The sequence below is a fragment of the Tarenaya hassleriana genome, unplaced genomic scaffold, assembly GCF_000463585.1.
Source record: "Tarenaya hassleriana unplaced genomic scaffold, ASM46358v1 Cleome6, whole genome shotgun sequence".
In the NCBI taxonomy this organism is placed as follows: domain Eukaryota; kingdom Viridiplantae; phylum Streptophyta; class Magnoliopsida; order Brassicales; family Cleomaceae; genus Tarenaya; species Tarenaya hassleriana.
This window is the reverse complement of record NW_010968505.1, coordinates 1,729,604-1,747,364: the sequence shown is the minus strand read 5'-3', so window position 1 is coordinate 1,747,364 and position 17,761 is coordinate 1,729,604. Positions and strand designations below refer to the sequence as shown.

General features: G+C 39.6%; 2 protein-coding genes and 1 long non-coding RNA gene across 4 annotated transcripts; 2 read left to right on the top strand and 1 right to left on the bottom strand.

The window, feature by feature from the left end:
* Positions 1–1,536: 1,536 nt before the first annotated feature.
* On the top strand, positions 1,537–2,870 carry LOC104799038. The gene is made up of 3 exons (XM_010521340.1): positions 1,537–1,688; positions 1,922–2,315; positions 2,660–2,870. Exons 1-3 carry the CDS (start codon positions 1,557–1,559, stop codon positions 2,692–2,694), a joined length of 561 nt encoding a protein of 186 aa, XP_010519642.1. The 5' UTR covers positions 1,537–1,556; the 3' UTR covers positions 2,695–2,870.
* A 3,091-nt stretch (positions 2,871–5,961) lies between these two features.
* Positions 5,962–7,463, bottom strand: LOC104799037. 2 transcript variants are annotated; one of them, XR_769514.1, is made up of 2 exons: positions 7,379–7,463; positions 5,962–6,108 (listed from the first exon to the last, which is right to left on the bottom strand). It is a non-coding gene; the product is annotated as an uncharacterized LOC104799037 (long non-coding RNA). The 2 variants fall into 2 exon arrangements; XR_769513.1 differs by having other exon boundaries at positions 5,962–6,104.
* Positions 7,464–8,662: 1,199 nt separating this feature from the next.
* On the top strand, positions 8,663–14,576 carry LOC104799036 (trafficking protein particle complex II-specific subunit 120 homolog). Its single transcript, XM_010521339.2, has 10 exons — positions 8,663–9,144; positions 9,461–9,667; positions 9,777–9,959; positions 10,131–10,240; positions 10,328–10,387; positions 11,148–11,436; positions 11,558–11,850; positions 12,117–13,000; positions 13,110–14,015; positions 14,138–14,576. The coding sequence occupies exons 1-10, from the start codon at positions 8,734–8,736 to the stop codon at positions 14,359–14,361; spliced, it is 3,567 nt and encodes a 1,188-aa protein (XP_010519641.1). The 5' UTR covers positions 8,663–8,733; the 3' UTR covers positions 14,362–14,576.
* Positions 14,577–17,761: the final 3,185 nt, after the last annotated feature.

Genomic DNA, 17,761 nt, shown 5'->3' with positions numbered 1-17,761 from the left:
CTCTCTCTCTCTCTCTCTCTCTCTCTCTCTCTCTCTCTCTCTCTCTCTCTCTCCCACACAAAAATTGGTACAAAAAAAAATATAAAGCGTGTTAGGTAATTTTTCTCTCTCTCTCTTGATCCTTCAGTTTAATTGATAGCTATCTTTGATTTTAATGTTAAAAAAAAAATTTTAACCGAGAGGTTAACTTAGACCTTCGGCCTAAACTACATCCCATCAGGTTCTGGAAATAGTTTTTAGAGTAAGGGTTTAGAGAGTAACAAGCTATCCCTCTCTTCCCATCGGCTGGTTTCGAACCGGCGATCGGGGACAAAAAAAAACTGTGATATTTCTATTCCTTTTTGGGTTGTTGTTTCTACAAAAATCATGGATTTATATCATAGTTTTGAGGACTTGTCTGTATGAGCGGATAGGCGATATAATATAGAAAAGTATTTCAAAATAACAAAATTTTTTATATTATTATCGAAACTAACAATTTAAGAGAAATTTTATCGAATACAATAAAGTTTGATGACAAAAATATATTTTTAACCATATGTTAGGGTTCCAGATTGTAATATTAAAATATAATGTTTTAAAATTTAAACTATCAATATCATTTTTTATTCTAAAATTAAAATTTGTTAGTTGCAATTAATAGAAATTTATCTCAATTATAATGAATTAAGCTATGATCTATTGTTTAGATTTCTGGTCAATATACAGTAAGGCTAGTTCTAAATTTCCTGAATATTTTATCATTTGAACTAATGTTTGTAAGTGTTTTTTCATGTCTAGAGATTGCGAGTCGAACCATCCCTTTGTGGACATGTTTTGTCAGTCGTCGTCGTCGTCGTCGTCGTCGTCGTCGCTGTTAGCACAATTCCTTTCATTCTTTCTGTTATTTGATTTGTTAGGAAGTTTGTTATTTTATTGCTGTATATAAGCACATGTACAGACACGTTTTACAGATAGAAAAATACAATTGAAATTTTCCCATTTCTCTCTCATCTCCTCGCTCCCTTTTCTTCTTTTCTGGGTTTCGTACAGCTCTGCTGATATGGTATCAGAGCAGAAATCAGCTTTCGTTGGTGATTTTTTCTGATTTCGCTTGTTTTCTTTTGGGATTTCCTTACTTTGACTAGTCTTCTTTCCTATTTCTGAGATTTCTTCATTTTCTGGGAAAATGACTGACGAATTCGTGACTCATGTCCCGGTTCCGATTCAGCCTGATCTAGCTCCTGATTCTTATATCAGTCCCTATTATTTGGGTCCTTCTGATCAGACGAATTTGGTTTTGGTTTCTCGTCCGCTCACTGGTACTACCGATTTTAATTCCTGGCATATCTCCATGACTATGGCGCTTGAATGTCGAAATAAGCTCGGTTTTGTTGACGGTACTCTTCCTAAACCTCTCGATTCTGATCCTGAGTTGATTCTTTGGTCTCGTGCAAACATCATGGTTTGTGCTTGGATCATGAATTCTGTCTCCGCTGAGATTCATTCTCAGCTTCTCTATGCGAAGACTGCTTTGCAAATGTGGAATATGTTGTTGAATTGTTTCCAGCAACAGCATGCTCCTCGCCGTTTCAGCCTTAAACGGCGCCTCTACTCCCTCCAGCAAGGCTCGCTGGATGTCACTACTTTTTTCAACAGGCTTTGTGCTCTGTGGGAAGAACGTAAATCTCTTCATTCTTCACCTTATTGTGAGTATGGTAAATGCACCTGCAATGTTGATAAACGATGGAATGATATGTTTGAGGAGGAGTTTGTTATGGATTTTCTTTTTGGTCTCAATGATTCTTATGAGAATATCATTGATCAGATCTTATTGATTGATCCTTTGCCTGATCTTCAGAATGCTTTTCATCTGGTGAATCAACATGAGCACCAACGTTGGATCAAAGCTCTTCCTCCTACTGATATTCCAGTATTTTAGGTTTCTGCTCAATCCTCTAAGTCGTCTGATGTGGTTGCTACTATTTCTGGAAATCAGTTCAGGCCTAAGCAAAAGCCTCTCTGTACTCACTGCGGTATGTATGGTCATACTGTCAATAAGTGTTACAAATTACATGGCTATCCTCCTGGATATCGCCGCAATCAGAGAATTTCAGACACCAAGACGATCTCTGTTAGCCCGAGGCCTCCTCCCAGCAAGAGCATTGTTGCTGCTGTTCGAACCGACTCAGGTCTGCATAATTCTAACAATTCATTTTCTGAAAATGATTTGTTCTCTCCTCAGCAGTTACAAAAACTATACCATATGCTTGGAGAACGTTTGAACATGAATTCAGCTCCCTCAGTCTCGGCATCTGGTGCTCCTGATAAGTCTGGTATTTCTCATATCATTTCTTCGTTGATTGTGGATTCTGAAGTAGTTTTATCTACATCATTTCCTGACAGATTTTGGATTGTTGATTCTGGTGCATCCATTCATGTTTGCTCTGATTTGAGTCTCCTTACTGATGTTAAATCCATTCCAGCAACTTCTGTTACCTTGCCCAATGGTCATTGTTTAAACATCACTGTTTCTGGAATTGTCATCATTAATCCTTTTTTATCTCTTCATAATGTTCTTTTTATACCTTCTTTTCGTTTTAATCTTGTCAGTCTCACTTCCCTTCTTCGGATCAGTGATTTCTCATTTCATTTTAATTCTCTTTCATGTTTCATCCAGGATCATACTCGAAGTTACATGATTGGGAAGGCTAGTCTTCATCACAATCTATACCTCTTGGATACTAGCTTCAAGCCTTTTTCAATTTCAGATACTTCACATCATGTTTCTTCTGTTTCTTTTTCTTGTAATGCCATTGTTGTAGATGCTCATCTTTGGCATCAACGCCTTGGACATCCTTCTAATATGAAAATTAAGATGTTATCCCCTATTCTTGATCTCTCTCGTAAAGATTTTTCTGTTTCTCATTGCAAAGTTTGCCATCTTGCGAAACAGAAACGTCTACCTTTTGAGTCTCATAATCATCTCTCTCCTAATCATTTTGATCTTATTCACATGGACATTTGGGGTCCTTTTCCCATTGTTTCTGTGGAAGAATATCGTTTTTTCTTTACTCTTGTCGATGATGCTTCTCGAGCAACCTGGGTTTACATGCTCAAACGTAAAAGTGATGTTCTCACTATCTTTCCTGAGTTTGTTGCTATGATTAAGTGTCAGTTTGGAACTCAAATCAAAGCAATCCGTAGTGATAATGCATCTGAATTGGCCTTCACAAAATTCTGTCAATAACATGGCATGAAACATTTTTTCTCGTGTGCCTACACCCCGCAGCAGAACTCTGTCGTTGAAAGGAAGCATCAACATCTATTGAATGTTGCAAGGGCTTTATTATTTCAGTCCAATCTTCCATTGCAGTTTTGGTCTGATTGTATTCGTACAGCAGTTTATCTGGTGAATAGGACGCCCTCGCCTCTCTTGCAACATCGCAGTCCTTTTGAGGTACTTATGTGTAAACAACCGACTTATGATCATTTGCGAGCTTTTGGGTGCTTGTGCTATAGCTTAACCTTTGCTCATGAGCGTCACAAGTTTAGCCCGCAATCTAATGCTGCTGTGTTCATTGGCTATCCTGATGGTTATAAGGGGTATAAGCTTTTAGACCTTGACAGCAACAGAGTCTATATCTCTCGGAATGTAGAATTCCATGAGGATATTTTTCCCTTGGTATCAAATCTTTTACCCTCTGATTCTTTTCTTGACTTTATTTTTCCTCGAGCTATTATACCTTTACCCTTTTTTGACACTGTTCCTGCTGTTTCTCCTTCCCAGAATACCACTTCTCCTGCAGATTCGGCCACTTCTTCAGATTTATCTGCATCTGAGGTTTTTGTCGATTCTACAGGGCCCCTTACCCCTAGCCCTGTTATTTCTGATAATAGACCACATCGAAATAAACATTCCCCTTCCTACTTAAAGGACTATCACTGTTATTTCACTACACACCAAACCCTTTCTTCTTCTTCTTCCTCACCCGAGCCATTATATCCATTGTCATTTGTTTTGTCTTATGACAAGTTAACCCCTTTATACAAGAAGTTCATTTTTCAGCTTAGCCAAGACACAGAGCCTCGAACCTTTAAACAGGCTGTGAAATCTGATAATTGGATTCAGGCGATGGATGTTGAGTTGTCGGCCTTGCATGCCAATGGTACTTGGTCTGTTGTTAGTTTGTCTGCTGATAAACGCACTGTCGGATGCAAATGGGTGTATCGAATCAAAAGAAATTCTGATGGCAGCATTGATAAATACAAAGCCAGATTGGTTGCGAAAGGATTTACCCAACAAGAAGGAGTTGACTTCATTGATACATTTTCTCCGGTTGCCAAGCTTGTTACGGTTAAATTGCTGCTTGCTCTTGCTGCAACTCAGAATTGGAAATTATCTCAGTTGGATGTCACTAATGCTTTCCTACATGGGGAGCTTGATGAGGAGATTTACATGGATCTTCCTCCTGGGTATACTTCTGCTGACCCTCTTCCTGTTAATCTTGTCTGTAAACTTCACAAAAGTTTATATGGATTACGTCAAGCTTCGAGGCAATGGTACACCAAGTTCAGTTCCGTTTTGATTCGAGCTGGCTATCGGCAGTCACAATCAGACAATACTCTTTTCATTAAGAAAACTGGATCTGTTTTTGTGGCTCTCCTAGTCTATGTGGATGATATCATCATTGCTGGGAACAATGATGATGCCATTCTTCATCTTAAAACTATGCTTCGTGATCATTTTCACATCAAAGACTTGGGTGTTTTGCAGTATTTCTTGGGCTTAGAGATAGCTCGGAATCCATCGGGCATCTCCATTTTCTCAACGGAAATATTGTTTGGAGCTTCTTGAAGATACAGGTTTACTTGCCACTAAGCTTGTTTCTGTTCCCTTAGATCCTAATTTACACCTGTCACAGGATTCTGGTCAGCCTTTGGAAGATTCAACCTCATATCGAGCTCTTGTTGGACGTCTTCTGTATTTAACTATCACTAGACCAGATATTACCTTTGCAGTTCATAAGTTGACTCAGTTCATGTCACGTCCAACTGATTTGCACATGAAAACGGCACTTCGGGTGATCAAGTACTTAAAGAATAACCCCGGTCAAGGGTTGTTCTATTCGGTTGCCTCTGATTTACACTTAAAGGCATTCGTTGACGCTGATTGGGCCACATGTTCGGATTCTCGACGCTCAGTTTCTGGATTTTGCGTCTTTCTTGGCTCTTCGCTCATTTCATGGAAGGCTAAGAAGCAAAGTGTGGTTTCTCGCAGCAGCACCGAAGCTGAATACCGGGCTTTAGCAAACACAGCCTGTGAGTTAGTTTGGATTGATAATTTGCTGCAAGATTTTCAGCTGGAATATGTCACCCCTGCGAATTTGTATTGCGACAACAAGTCAGCCCTGCATTTGGCATCAAACCAAGCCTTTCATGAGCGCTCTAAACATATAGAGATTGATTGTCATCTTGTCCGTGACAAGATTCGGCAGGGTTTTCTTCGCACTATGCATGTTACAACAGGAAATCAGCTGGCTGATGTCTTTACCAAGGCTCTTCGACCTGCTGTCTTCCATTATTTGCTGCAGCGTTTTCATCTTTCAAGTCTGTTTCTTCCGAATCAGACTTGAGGAGGACATATTACATATATTGTAACGATTCTGTTAGCACAATTCCTTTCATTCTTTCTGTTATTTGATTTGTTAGGAAGTTTGTTATTTTATTGCTGTATATAAGCACATGTACAGACACGTTTTACAGATAGAAAAATACAATTGAAATTTTCCCATTTCTCTCTCATCTCCTCGCTCCCTTTTCTTCTTTTCTGGGTTTCGTTCCCTACAAGTCCCTTTAGTTAACAACCATCTTAACCGGGATTCTTGCATTCACTCGTTTATCAGACACGAGATAACAGTCACAGAGAAGGATCAATAAAAACAAGATGTTTATGACATGAAAGAGGAATGTAGAAAAGTACCGCATCACTCTGCTCTGGGACGAGTGGAGGCTCGAGATTTGGAGGTCTTAAGATCAATTCGACCAGGTCCAGAACATGTGTATCGGCGCATCGCAAGCTTCTCTTGCTCACGTTATCTCTAACTAGATCCAGAAGATCTGGTCTGTCTTAGATGATATAGAGAAAAAAGGAGATTAGTTCAAGTGAAATGGGTCTGTCAGCCAGTCCAGCAACCATGGGTAGTTCCTAAAAGCATTCCCAAACCACTACCTACATATCACCTAAATGCCCTGTAATGTTTATTGCCCTATCAATACCTGCATCTAGGACACTCCTCTCGAGATGTTCCCCAAAACCAGAAACCAAAGGAAATGAGCAGATTGCATTTGCCCTCTTGAAGGCCATCAAAATGATATAATACTCAAATCATTATGGATAATGGTTATTTGCCAATGAAAAATGCAAGCACCCAACGTGGTAAAGCAACACGGAATTAGAGTATTTACTATCTTATCCAGCCAGAACAGGATCCTGTACCAAATTGCAGACCTCATTAAGAATTGACAATGTATCTCGCGTGCTGCATGTTATCATGAATCGAACAACAATATTGTCTACTATCTCCAAACATATGCTTGTTGTGTTGGCGAATTTGGAAATCGATTTTGGCAACTGAAATGACATTTGCATCTATACCAGGCAGTGACTCAACAGGGAAAAACACCTGTAAGCCCATATACTAATGAGAATGATTTACAAACTAAAATTACCTGATCCGCAGGTGATGATAACAATGCTAAAATCGAGCTAGAACTTGGAAAACATTATTCTCCAGATCTGTTTTGTCGAGACCTAAGACAACATTCTTATACAAGAATCAACGAATTCAAGGAATTGACAAGTTCTATTACCAAGCTCTCCAACTCAGGAACATCTCCAGGATCAAGAATTCAACATAATACAATTCAAGTGAAAATGGAACAAGAATTCAAGTTCCCAAACGCAAAATTCTTCAGGGGAAAGAATACAATTCTAGTTTGTTAGAATTTAACCTTCGAAACAATGACACCAAACAAAAGGAACAGAAACCAATGGTTTCACTTGATTGCTTCCTAATCTTCTCCGTCAATGCAATATGTCTGAGAGAAATCTCTCTGAATCCTCTACATCCATTGATTAAACAAAGACTCCTATCGAAAACATTTCTCAATATATTAGAACATCCACCTAATAGAAATCGTGGGAAAACAACCAAAAGACAACTCTAGCACCTACAAAATCTACATCTCCGATTTCATGCCTGAATAACTGTGAAATCACATAATTGTACTCAACGAATTACGATGAGTATCTCATTACCCTCGAAGCATATGGAAACTTTCCCGGGAAACAAACGGAAAATAGTGGAAGCTGAAGCTCTGAGGAGGAGAAGCTTACGGTAGATGACAAGGTTATGAGGTCTCAGATCCGTAACACGACGGGGCAGTAATAGCAGCAGCAGCAGTACTGGAGCTCTTCCCAATAAATCGCTCCTGATGACACGATTCATTATCCGCTTCTGTCTTTGGAATCGGCTCCTTAATCTCTTGTTCCACCTCATGTACTCGATCCTCTACAATTTGCGGCTCTGGATTGCAACTGGCACTCGGATTTGTGTCGCGAACACCTTGCGATCTCTCCTGGCTGGTTATCGGTGGCGGAATCGTCTCAGGACCAGCTCCTTGACGATTCTGGATCCCATCGACCATTCGACACAGTTTCTCCAACATTTTCCCCATCGAATCGATTTTCGAACATTGTTTTTGCAGCTCATCCATTTTCGAACATTGTTTTTGCAGCTCATCCATTTTCGCACACTGCTTCTGTAGATCTGCCATTGTTTCTTCGATTTTCTCGCATCTGTCATGGACCGTATCCTCCAATTGCTCCCAACGTTGCGTGTTGCTCTTCGTCATGGCTCAGACTTGCTCTGATACCAATCTGTTAAGGTTCAAGTGGCTGGATCCTCCTCAAGAAGAACTGACCAGCTTTATTGATCACCAAAACAAGGTACAAACTGGATGACTTTGATTTGAGAGAGGTCCCCACTCTCTTCCCTTTACAAGTTTCCTGCAGAATCTCGCTAACCCTCCTCCATCAATTCTACTTCTATTTATACAATCCCCTCCTAACAGAAACTCTAACTACTAACCAATATAACGAACTACAAACAATCTATACAGCTGTCAACAACTATACTAACTACCAACAACACATAACAACCAATAGGTGCGTACCTTTGCCTGTAGAGCCCTCCTGTTGACTTCCTCTTGTTGACTCAATCCCTTCCTCCTGCTTCTGCTTCTTCAGCCTTGTTCCCTTCTGCTCCTTGCACCTTCTTCTGCCCACTCCTGCCTCTAACATACACCCTGTAGTATCTATCAATCTTCCTACCGGTGGCGACGCCATGGCTGCAGCTGCTCTAGCTTTCGCGCTAATCAAGGGAGAATACAGTGTAGAAATTAACAAAAAATATTCAATGTCTGTTTGGTTCGAACAACAAACAGTTTGTTACTGGCTTTATAAAACGACATGACATGCTGAGAGCAAAAATATCTGGATGTTTGGTTAACTCAATAGCTCGATCCCACCTTGTAATAACTTATCATTTGTAAGAATAAGTTAAGATCTGTACCCAAACACCACGCCTCCACCTTCTGCTTTATTTCCGCTCGGTCCTGCTTCTGCAGATCCCCGTGCTCTCACCCTCACCGTAAGCTCCTCCCTGGTTCCGTCGTCCTCCGATCACCACCATGGAACCCGACGTGAGTATCGAAACCTCGTCGATGATCCGGATCGCCGTACTTCCGATCGGAACAATCCCGCCGGCTATTCTCCGGGAGTACCACTCGATACTCCTCCGTCATCACACGATCCCTCTCTCCGCCATCAGCTCCTTCTACACCGAGCACCAGAAATCTCCGTTCACAAACCAGCCATGGGATTCTGGCTCGCTCCGGTTCAAGTTCGTGCTCGGCGGCGCTCCCCCGAGTCCCTGGGAGGATTTCCAGTCTCACCGGAAGATCCTCGCCGTGATCGGGCTTTGCCACTGTCCTTCGTCTCCCGATCTTGCTGCAGTTATCGAACAGTTCAATGTTGCGTGTAAGAGCTACTCCTCGGCTCTTGTCCGGCGTTGCTTCGCGTTTTGCCCCGGCGATTCCCAAGTGGGTATCTTTAGTTTCTGCATTACGATTGATTGGTTAGTTCATCCTAGTTCGAAATGGACTGAGCAAACTAGAATGTGCACGAAAATATGAAACTGATCTTTATACATCACCTTGTATGGTTTCCGGATCGGCAGTTCGAGTAATTGATATGATGATGGTTCTGATAAGTAATCTAACAGATTTGCTTTTAGGGTGTCAAGTGCTTCACCGACAGAGTTATGTCATGTTCATGGTTGTCGTTGCTATTCCAACGTTGGTCCTGATCTATGTGGTATTTGATTGATGAATTAATCTTAAATGTACTCTTTCGCAGCTCGAAGATGGAGACAAGAAAGGCGACAATTTGATACTGTTTCCTCCAGCTGACAGGCGAACGCAGGAATTTCATTTGCAAACAATGATGCAAGACATTGCTGCATCGCTGTTAATGGAATTCGAGAAATGGGTTCTTCAGGCAGAATCTTCAGGCACAATTTTGAAGACACCTTTAGATTCTCAAGCGAGTCTCAACTCAGAGGAGGTTTATATTTAGGTGTCCTATAAAGTTCAATTACATTTCAATATTTCCTATGGTGGCTCATGTATGGGTTACTATAATCTTCAAGGCTCATTAGTTTGGTTTAATGCAGGTTATCAAGGCCAAAAAGCGAAGGCTGGGACGTGCTCAGAAGACTATAGGGGATTATTGCTTGTTGGCTGGTTCACCTGTCGATGCCAATGCCCATTATTCTACTGCACTAGAACTGGCCAGATTGACAGCAGATTACTTCTGGTATGCCGGTGCCTTGGAAGGCAGTGTTTGCGCCTTACTGGTACGTTTTTTTTCTTTTGTTTTTGGCCTAAGCAAAGATTATTTGAGCTTGAATTTTCTGCAGGATTATATGGCACAACAAATTTGAAATTGAATGTTAATTAGCTTAGCTGCTATGAATGTAAATGTTTATGTGCACAATCATCTAATTTTTCTGTCTTTGTCGTATTAGGTTGATAGGATGGATCAACGGAATGCGGCTTTAGAGGATGAAGTTAGATACCGGTACACCAATGTTATCTTACATTACAGAAAGTCATTCATTCAAGAAATTGCTCAGAGGTACCTCAATGCATATTTAGTTGTTTGGTGCTTCTTCCTTTAACGTTTCTGCATTTACCAATTAGTTTTTTTTTTTCAAATTTGCAGAGTTTCCCCTTTAAGCTTCGAACTCGAAGCCACCATTAAATTGGCCAGGTTCCTTTGTAGGTATTATTCTGTTCTTGGTTCTCCTATTTAGTTTTTTATTCCAGAAACGTATGGTGGGGTTTCTTGATCTGTTGGATTTATTGTCTGTTGAAAATACTTTAGTCTTATATTACTATTATAGAGCTAAGAGTTGGATGTCGAAATGGCCATAAGGTATATTGCTAACTGAATCTTGATTAGACTTTTAGACTTTCAGGATAAGTAGTTTGATATATTTATAATTTCTACTTTTTCTTCTTGACTCATAACTTTATGTTCTTGAGACTGGGTAGATTTTTCTAGTCGTTGGTCCTGAAAAAGGATGTCCTTAAATTTAAGAAGTCCCAAGGTTCAAAAGAGACTGTATTTTGTTCGCCTTTTGCATATGATGCATAAAATAGACTGTATTAGCTCATAGGAAAATTTATTAGCTATTATATTCTGTAGCCACTAAAAGATTTGATTTATACTACCACGTTGTTTGTTGGCTTTGGTGATTTGTCCTAGAAGGCCGTTGGCGTTTGAACGTGAAAAAAGATCTTTGGAATGTTTTGAGAGTGGTGATTGTTTACCTTCATTCAATTCTAAATATGTAGATTGGCTTAAGGTCAACGGGTTGCGTTGCCTTTTACTTTTAGTCTTAAATCTGGCTGACCCTTAACTTGGGCAGTTTGTTCTTTTTTCTGCTTTCTGGTTTGATCCGCATTATTTCTTGGGTTATGTCACTTTTGATATGATCTCTTGGTATTGTCTTACATTGGCATTTTTGTGGCTCATACAGGAGAGAGCTGGCTAAGGAAGTAGGAGAGTTACTAACAAATGCTGCGGATGGCGCAAAGTCTTTAATTGATGCCAGTGACAGGCTCATATTATATGTTGAAGTAGCCCGTTTATTTGGAGCACTTGGTTATCAACGGAAAGCAGCCTTCTTCTGTAGGCAGGTAGCTCAGTTGTATCTGCAACAAGATAACCGATTGGCTGCTATCAGTGCTTTGCAAGTTCTGGCCATGACAACCAATGCATACAGAATTCAAAGTAGAGCATCCGTGTCCAAAGTTTCTGTTACCAATGTAAGTACTTGTGAATATATTGTCGTTTATATCATTACAAATCATTGTCTTTGTTGTTAATGATTTTCATGATTGATTTAATTGTTGAAGCATTCTGTTACCCCCTTTTCTTTGACAAAAGGAAGCTGGATCCCGTCAAGCTGATGCGGGAAAGATGCATCATCACTCCATCATTTCCCTGTTCGAGTCTCAGTGGAGCACTTTGCAGATGGTTGTGCTGAGGGAAATACTCCTATCTGCTGTTCGTGCTGGGGATCCTCTTGCTGCTTGGAGTGCTGCAGCGAGGCTTCTGAGATGGCATTATCCCCTAATTACACCTTTTGGTCAAAATGGACTTGCCAGTTCCCTTGCAAATTCTGCGGGTAGATTGCCTTCAGGAACTCGCTGTGCTGACCCTGCCTTACCTTTCATAAGGTTTGTTCCTTAACGATTTACAATGTCCATTTCATTAATGATTTGCCTTCTGCACTCTCTTACTCTCACAATACTATCTATCTTCATTATGTCAATCCAAAGCTTACTCTGAGACACATGCTTGGACCCGTAATCCCGACCCCTCATCCAACTTTACAAGTTGTGTTTAGTTTCTTCTGTATCTCGAAATGTCCAAGTGTGCTTATTAGCTGCCTCTGGCAAGGATTCGAAAGTTTTGAAAGTATAGGGTATCTGTTTCATTTCAGGCTACATTCTTTCCCTCTCGTTTCCTCCCAAATGGACATTGTAAAAAGGAATCCAGCAAGGGAAGACTGGTGGGCAGGGTCAGCGCCTTCAGGGCCATTTATCTATACTCCTTTTAGCAAAGGAGAGGCGAACGATAGTAGCAAGCAGGACCTGATTTGGGTGGTTGGTGAACCAGTTCAAGTCTTAGTGGAGTTGGCAAATCCATGTTGTTTCGATTTAAGGGTTGACAGTATATATCTCTCAGCCAATTCAGGAAATTTTGATGCATTTCCTGTCAGTGTAGACCTCCCACCTAACTCTGCAAAGGTCATCACCTTGTCTGGTATCCCAACTGAAGTGGGGCCAGTAAGAATTCCGGGCTGCATCGTTCATTGTTTCGGTGTGATAACTGAACATTTTTTCAAGGATGTCAACAATCTGCTCCTCGGAGCAGTGCAGGGCCTTGTATTTTCAGACCCTTTCAGATCCTGCGGATCTGCAAAGCTACGGCATGTAACTGTTCCGAATATATCAGTCGTACCGCCACTGCCACTGCTAGTGGCTAATGTTGTGGGTGGAGATGGTGCAACTATTCTGTATGAAGGTGAAATCCGTGAGGTACAGATAAGATTTGCAAATGCCGGCACAGTTCCAATAGAGCAGGCACATGTCTCACTCTCAGGGAAGAATCAGGACGCTGTTACCTCTATAGCATATGAAGCTTTACAATCTGCTCTTCCTTTGAAACCTGGAGCAGAAGCCACTGTGCCGGTGACTCTAAAAGCTTGGCAGCTGGGACCAATGGATTCTGGAAACACTACTGTCGCTGGCAGGACTGCCGCAGGTAACACAGGGAGAAATGCAAAAGACGGGATCAGCCCGTCATTACTCATCCATTACGCAGGTACTCTTCTCTTCACTGGCTTGTGTTTTGTGGTGTATCTTACTAAATTTTTTTTTTTTGCACTGCTTTCACATTTCCTAATAGCTTTTTCTTTTCATTCTTGTGGCAGGGCCATTATCTAACAACGGGGATCCCCAGGCAAAAGAATCTGTCATGCCACCTGGCAGACGCCTCGTTGTTCCCTTGCAAATCTGTGTGTTGCAGAGTTTATCTTTTGTCAAAGCTCGTTTGCTTTCAATGGAAATTCCTGCACATGTGGGTGAAAACCTCCCGAATGAGACGATTGAGACAGAGAGCAAGACAGACAGATTAGTGAAGATCAATCCCTTCAGGGGAAGCTGGGGACTGCGGTTTCTTGAACTCGAGTTATCTAACCCAACTGATGTTGTATTCGAAATCTGCGTCTCTGTCCAGCTGGAAAATCCGACAAAGGACGATGAATCTCCAACTGTCCAGGGTTCTCCAGAGTACAAGTACCCAAAAACAAGAATTGATCGGGACTGCTCTGCCAGGGTACTGATTCCATTAGAGCATTTTAAGTTACCAGTTCTCGACGGTTCATTCTTCACGAAGGATTCCCAGTCCGACAGGAGTGGTAGCAGCAGTACAAGCGGTAGAACCCCGAGCTTCTCAGAGAAGAACACGAAGGCTGAGATAAATGCATTGATCAAGAATCTCATTTCAAAGATAAAGGTCCGATGGCAGTCGGGGAGGAACAGTTCGGGAGAATTGAACATCAAGGATGCAATCCAAGCAGCCCTTCAGACGTCTGTGATGGATGTTCTACTTCCTGATCCACTAACGTTTGGTTTTAGACTGGTAAGACACGGTTCTGGGAGACAGCCCGAGTCCCTGGCATCCAAAGGGTCGGTCTCGGCACTTGAAATGACTCCAATGGAGGTTCTGGTCCGAAATAACACAAGCGAAGCAATCAAGCTGAGTCTCAGTGTTACATGCAGAGATGTAGCGGGACAGAACTGCGTTGAAGGGGCTGATGCCACTGTTCTTTGGGCTGGTAAATATTTCATTCTTCTCTTTTCTTTTCTTTTTTTCCAAATTCAAATCATCAACCCTTTTGGCCAAGCAATCATTCCATCTAGTCCTTGAACATTGAGATCTTTGCCCTCGATTCCTCAGGTGCTCTGAGTGAGATCACGATGGAAGTTCCTCCACTGGAAGAGATAAGGCATGGTTTCTCGATGTATTTCCTAGTCCCGGGAGAGTACACGATGGTTGCAGCTGCCGTGATTGAGGACGCAAACAACGTCCTGAGAGCTCGGGCACGGACCGAATCTCCAGAAGAACCCATCTTTTGCCGTGGACCGCCCTTTCACGTATGCGTCACCGGTGGCTCCCTTTGATCCAATCGACAAAAAAAATAATCTGAGGTAACGTTGTCGTTTTTCTAATCACTCGGTTTTCTCTTTTGTGATTGTCGCTGTTATATTTCATTTCATATGGGGTTGAGTTTGTTGTATATTTCTGTCTGTCTTTGAGTTCAAAGTTCAGATTGTGGAAAAAGGATGACTGTTATGCATAAAACGTCTGCATTTCTCTATCAATCATATTTTCCATATTTATGGACTAACTGAAAATCGATTTAAATTATTATTATTATTATTAATCTCAATGCATTAGAAATATTTGAAATGAAATAGCTAGTATGCCATATCGTCTCTATAGAATCATTCCAATAATGCACCGTCATACCTTTTAATTATAGGGCTTTTACATCTTCCTTGAGCTAGATGTATCCATCTTACTTGAAACAAAATACTTGTAGGTGCTTCCCATATTAACCTCACATCTAAGTCTTGAATGCATGCAAATACGTTTTTATATCACAAAAAATCAATACACATTTCGACTCCCAATCGTCCCACGTTTCCAATCTTTCATCTATGCTAATCATACTTGCACATTATATTACCATATAGAAGAAGATTCAATCTCGAATTATCATATCGGATACCCAAAATCTCTGAAAAATCTCAACATTATCAATATGTTTGTATCTTATCTACTAGATGTTTTTGGGTGGAGGAGGGAGACTTGAGATTATGAAAGAGATGTAAAATGCACAACTAAAAGTGAGCAATGAGAATGAAAGAAGAGAAGAGTGGAGGAGTGGTCCAAGGAGAGATTTTTTAATAGAAAATGAAGGCTTTCTTTTTTTTTAATATTCCTCTTTATTTTTGGTGGTCCATTTCATACAAACAATGAAACAAAGCCTAATTTTGGGGTTTAATGACAACAAAGAGGGGCAGACAATGTCTCATGACTTGTCCTATTATATACATATATATATATATAATAGGTGTTTAATATGACTTGTCCTAATTTACCACTTGATGAAGAAGTGGTAAGAAACAATGGTGTCTTCAATTTACTATGCAGAATTTGTTTCACAAATAATTGATAGTAGGATTAATTATTCATTTGATTCGGGTTTAATTTTAGTTATCACATCATAAATTTTCCAATTGGAATCAGATTTCTTATACATAATTTCGGATCACAGTTTGCATAGAAACACGTGGGCTATTTATTTATTTTTTTAAATTCCCGTGGAACAACACGAAAGTATTCACCATGAAGATACATTCATAAAGACATTTCATCAAAGTGGATAACGCGAATCACGTCTTCTCTCCCTCTCTCTCTCTCTCTCTCTCACGTGGGTGTAACGAAATCAATCTTCACTTTCATTTTTACACACACACACACACATACACACATATATATATATATGTATATCAGTTCTTAGAACCGTAGCCTATCTGGCAAACGTCCGATTAGGTTCGTGTATGTAATCTCTCTATCTTTCTCTATATTTATACATGCATGTATATAATAGTGATCTTACTATGACCTATGCTCTTAGGCAATGGATCAACAAAGGGTGTGTTTTTATGTGTAGGTCAAAACTTCGAAACCTTGAAAATGGTTATTATTATTATTATCATTATTATCGTTTCAAATTATACCCCACAATTCAACCAAACTCATTGACATTTCTTTTGGGTACACTGTCGGCAAATTGATATATATATATATATATATATATATACACATAAACTCGTTAGAGATAATTAAACAAGAACTCCGATCGTTAAGATATGAGCCTTAATCAAATAATGGATATCGCCAAGTATTTCGTTAATAATTTTACAACGATGCCTACATATCTTGTCCTCCTAAAACCAAGATGTCATAAATAAAAATATGTGTACCAAAACTAAACAATATAAACGCACAACCGGCAAAATTAAAACATCATGCATGAAACATGGGAATAAATACACCGAAATATATAAAAATAAAAATATTGATCAAAGTCGTTTTCGTAGCATTTAACTGAAATCTAAAGCCTCTCCTTGTGGGGGGAATTTTCTTAGCACTGCAAAAATGTTATGAGGCATGCGCACACATCCTCCATGTTCCATCCTTTTCAACCCCGACGCCTTACGAAAAGGGTCCTATGTTTTCCTTTTCTATAATATTTATCATGTATATATATATATACACACATATATATATTTGTTTCGTTTCATGTTCACTCAGACCATATGGCAACAAAAAAAAAAAACTATGCTGCTTACTATTGAAACTTATACTTATTATAACTGTCATCATCCTCGTATTTGTTTGACTATCTTCCCCAAATTTAGCTTATTAGACCCACTATGAATATCAGCAAATTTTGTTTTAATATTGAATTATTTTTTTGGTATTCCGTAAAGAGTTAGTCCTGTATATTAATAATATATTATATAAAAAATACCCATCTTAGTTTTGTTTCTTAATCTTATAATTCTAATGATTCTTTACATATATCATATTCTATAACTTATATATATATGTATGTATACAAGTTATGGAAAACTTGCTATTTTTGTATGATAATCAAGACATGCAATTAATATATAACCAAAGTTTGATGTTGCTTTTATTTAATTTCCCAAGTTAAGGTATCGGATACATGCATTTGCACCATACATAGCATCTGTATTAATTGCTTTTAGGGAAGAAAAATAGTATGCTGGAGAAAACATATAAATTATATTTGTAGACCTAATTTAAAAAAAAAGGTAGAATAATGAGTGATTTCTTTTCTCTTCTGTTTTTTATCTCGTGAGAAATTCGTGCTTAGCGTTGAAATTTAGAATAAATATGAAAGTTTTACCTTGGTTAATTTTGTGTTCAATGTCTTTAGCCTTGATTACAAAGTCAAAGATCCATATATTATCATTATTCCATTTTGAGAAAAAGTTGCTGAAATTATTCTTTCTTCTTGTTGTTGTCCATATTTTCTAAATTTGGTTATAGATGAGACAAAAAAAAAAGTTTTGATTAGCCTAATAAATAATTAGCAATATTAATATTAATTAAAGGTTTAATTAAGGACAAAAAAATCAAAACGATAAGGGGGGGGGGGTCACACCTTGCCGTTTCAAAGGCCAGGCTCGTATAAAACGTGTGGGCCCAGAAGAGGCGGTTGAAATGGACGGCTGTGATTGGTTGATGTGATTGCTTTATCCAATCAGTGACATTTCCTGATTCCACACGAAACGTAGACCTCGTCACACAGGATTTTGTCCGACTATTTGATTTGATGTCTTGATGCCTCGATTCTTCGACACGTGTCCTGATTTCCATCACTCACCTCACTCTTTGGATATTTTGACGGATCCCAAGCTCTGGTCTTATTCTTCTCCCCCCACTCGCCCTCCCCTCGTGTGTTTCTCACGCTCTTCACTG

Coding starts and splice junctions, on each gene's coding strand:
- LOC104799036 (XM_010521339.2), top strand. CDS start 8,734: ATGGAACCCGACGTGAGTATCGAAACCTCGTCGATGATCCGGATCGCC. Junction 9,145..9,460: donor TTTGCCCCGGCGATTCCCAA/GTGGGTATCTTT, acceptor ACTCTTTCGCAG/CTCGAAGATGGAGACAAGAA. Junction 11,851..12,116: donor CCTGCCTTACCTTTCATAAG/GTTTGTTCCTTA, acceptor GTTTCATTTCAG/GCTACATTCTTTCCCTCTCG.
- LOC104799038 (XM_010521340.1), top strand. CDS start 1,557: ATGCTCCTCGCCGTTTCAGCCTTAAACGGCGCCTCTACTCCCTCCAGC. Junction 1,689..1,921: donor TCTTCATTCTTCACCTTATT/GTGAGTATGGTA, acceptor CCAGTATTTTAG/GTTTCTGCTCAATCCTCTAA. Junction 2,316..2,659: donor TGGTGCTCCTGATAAGTCTG/GTATTTCTCATA, acceptor TGTTTCATCCAG/GATCATACTCGAAGTTACAT.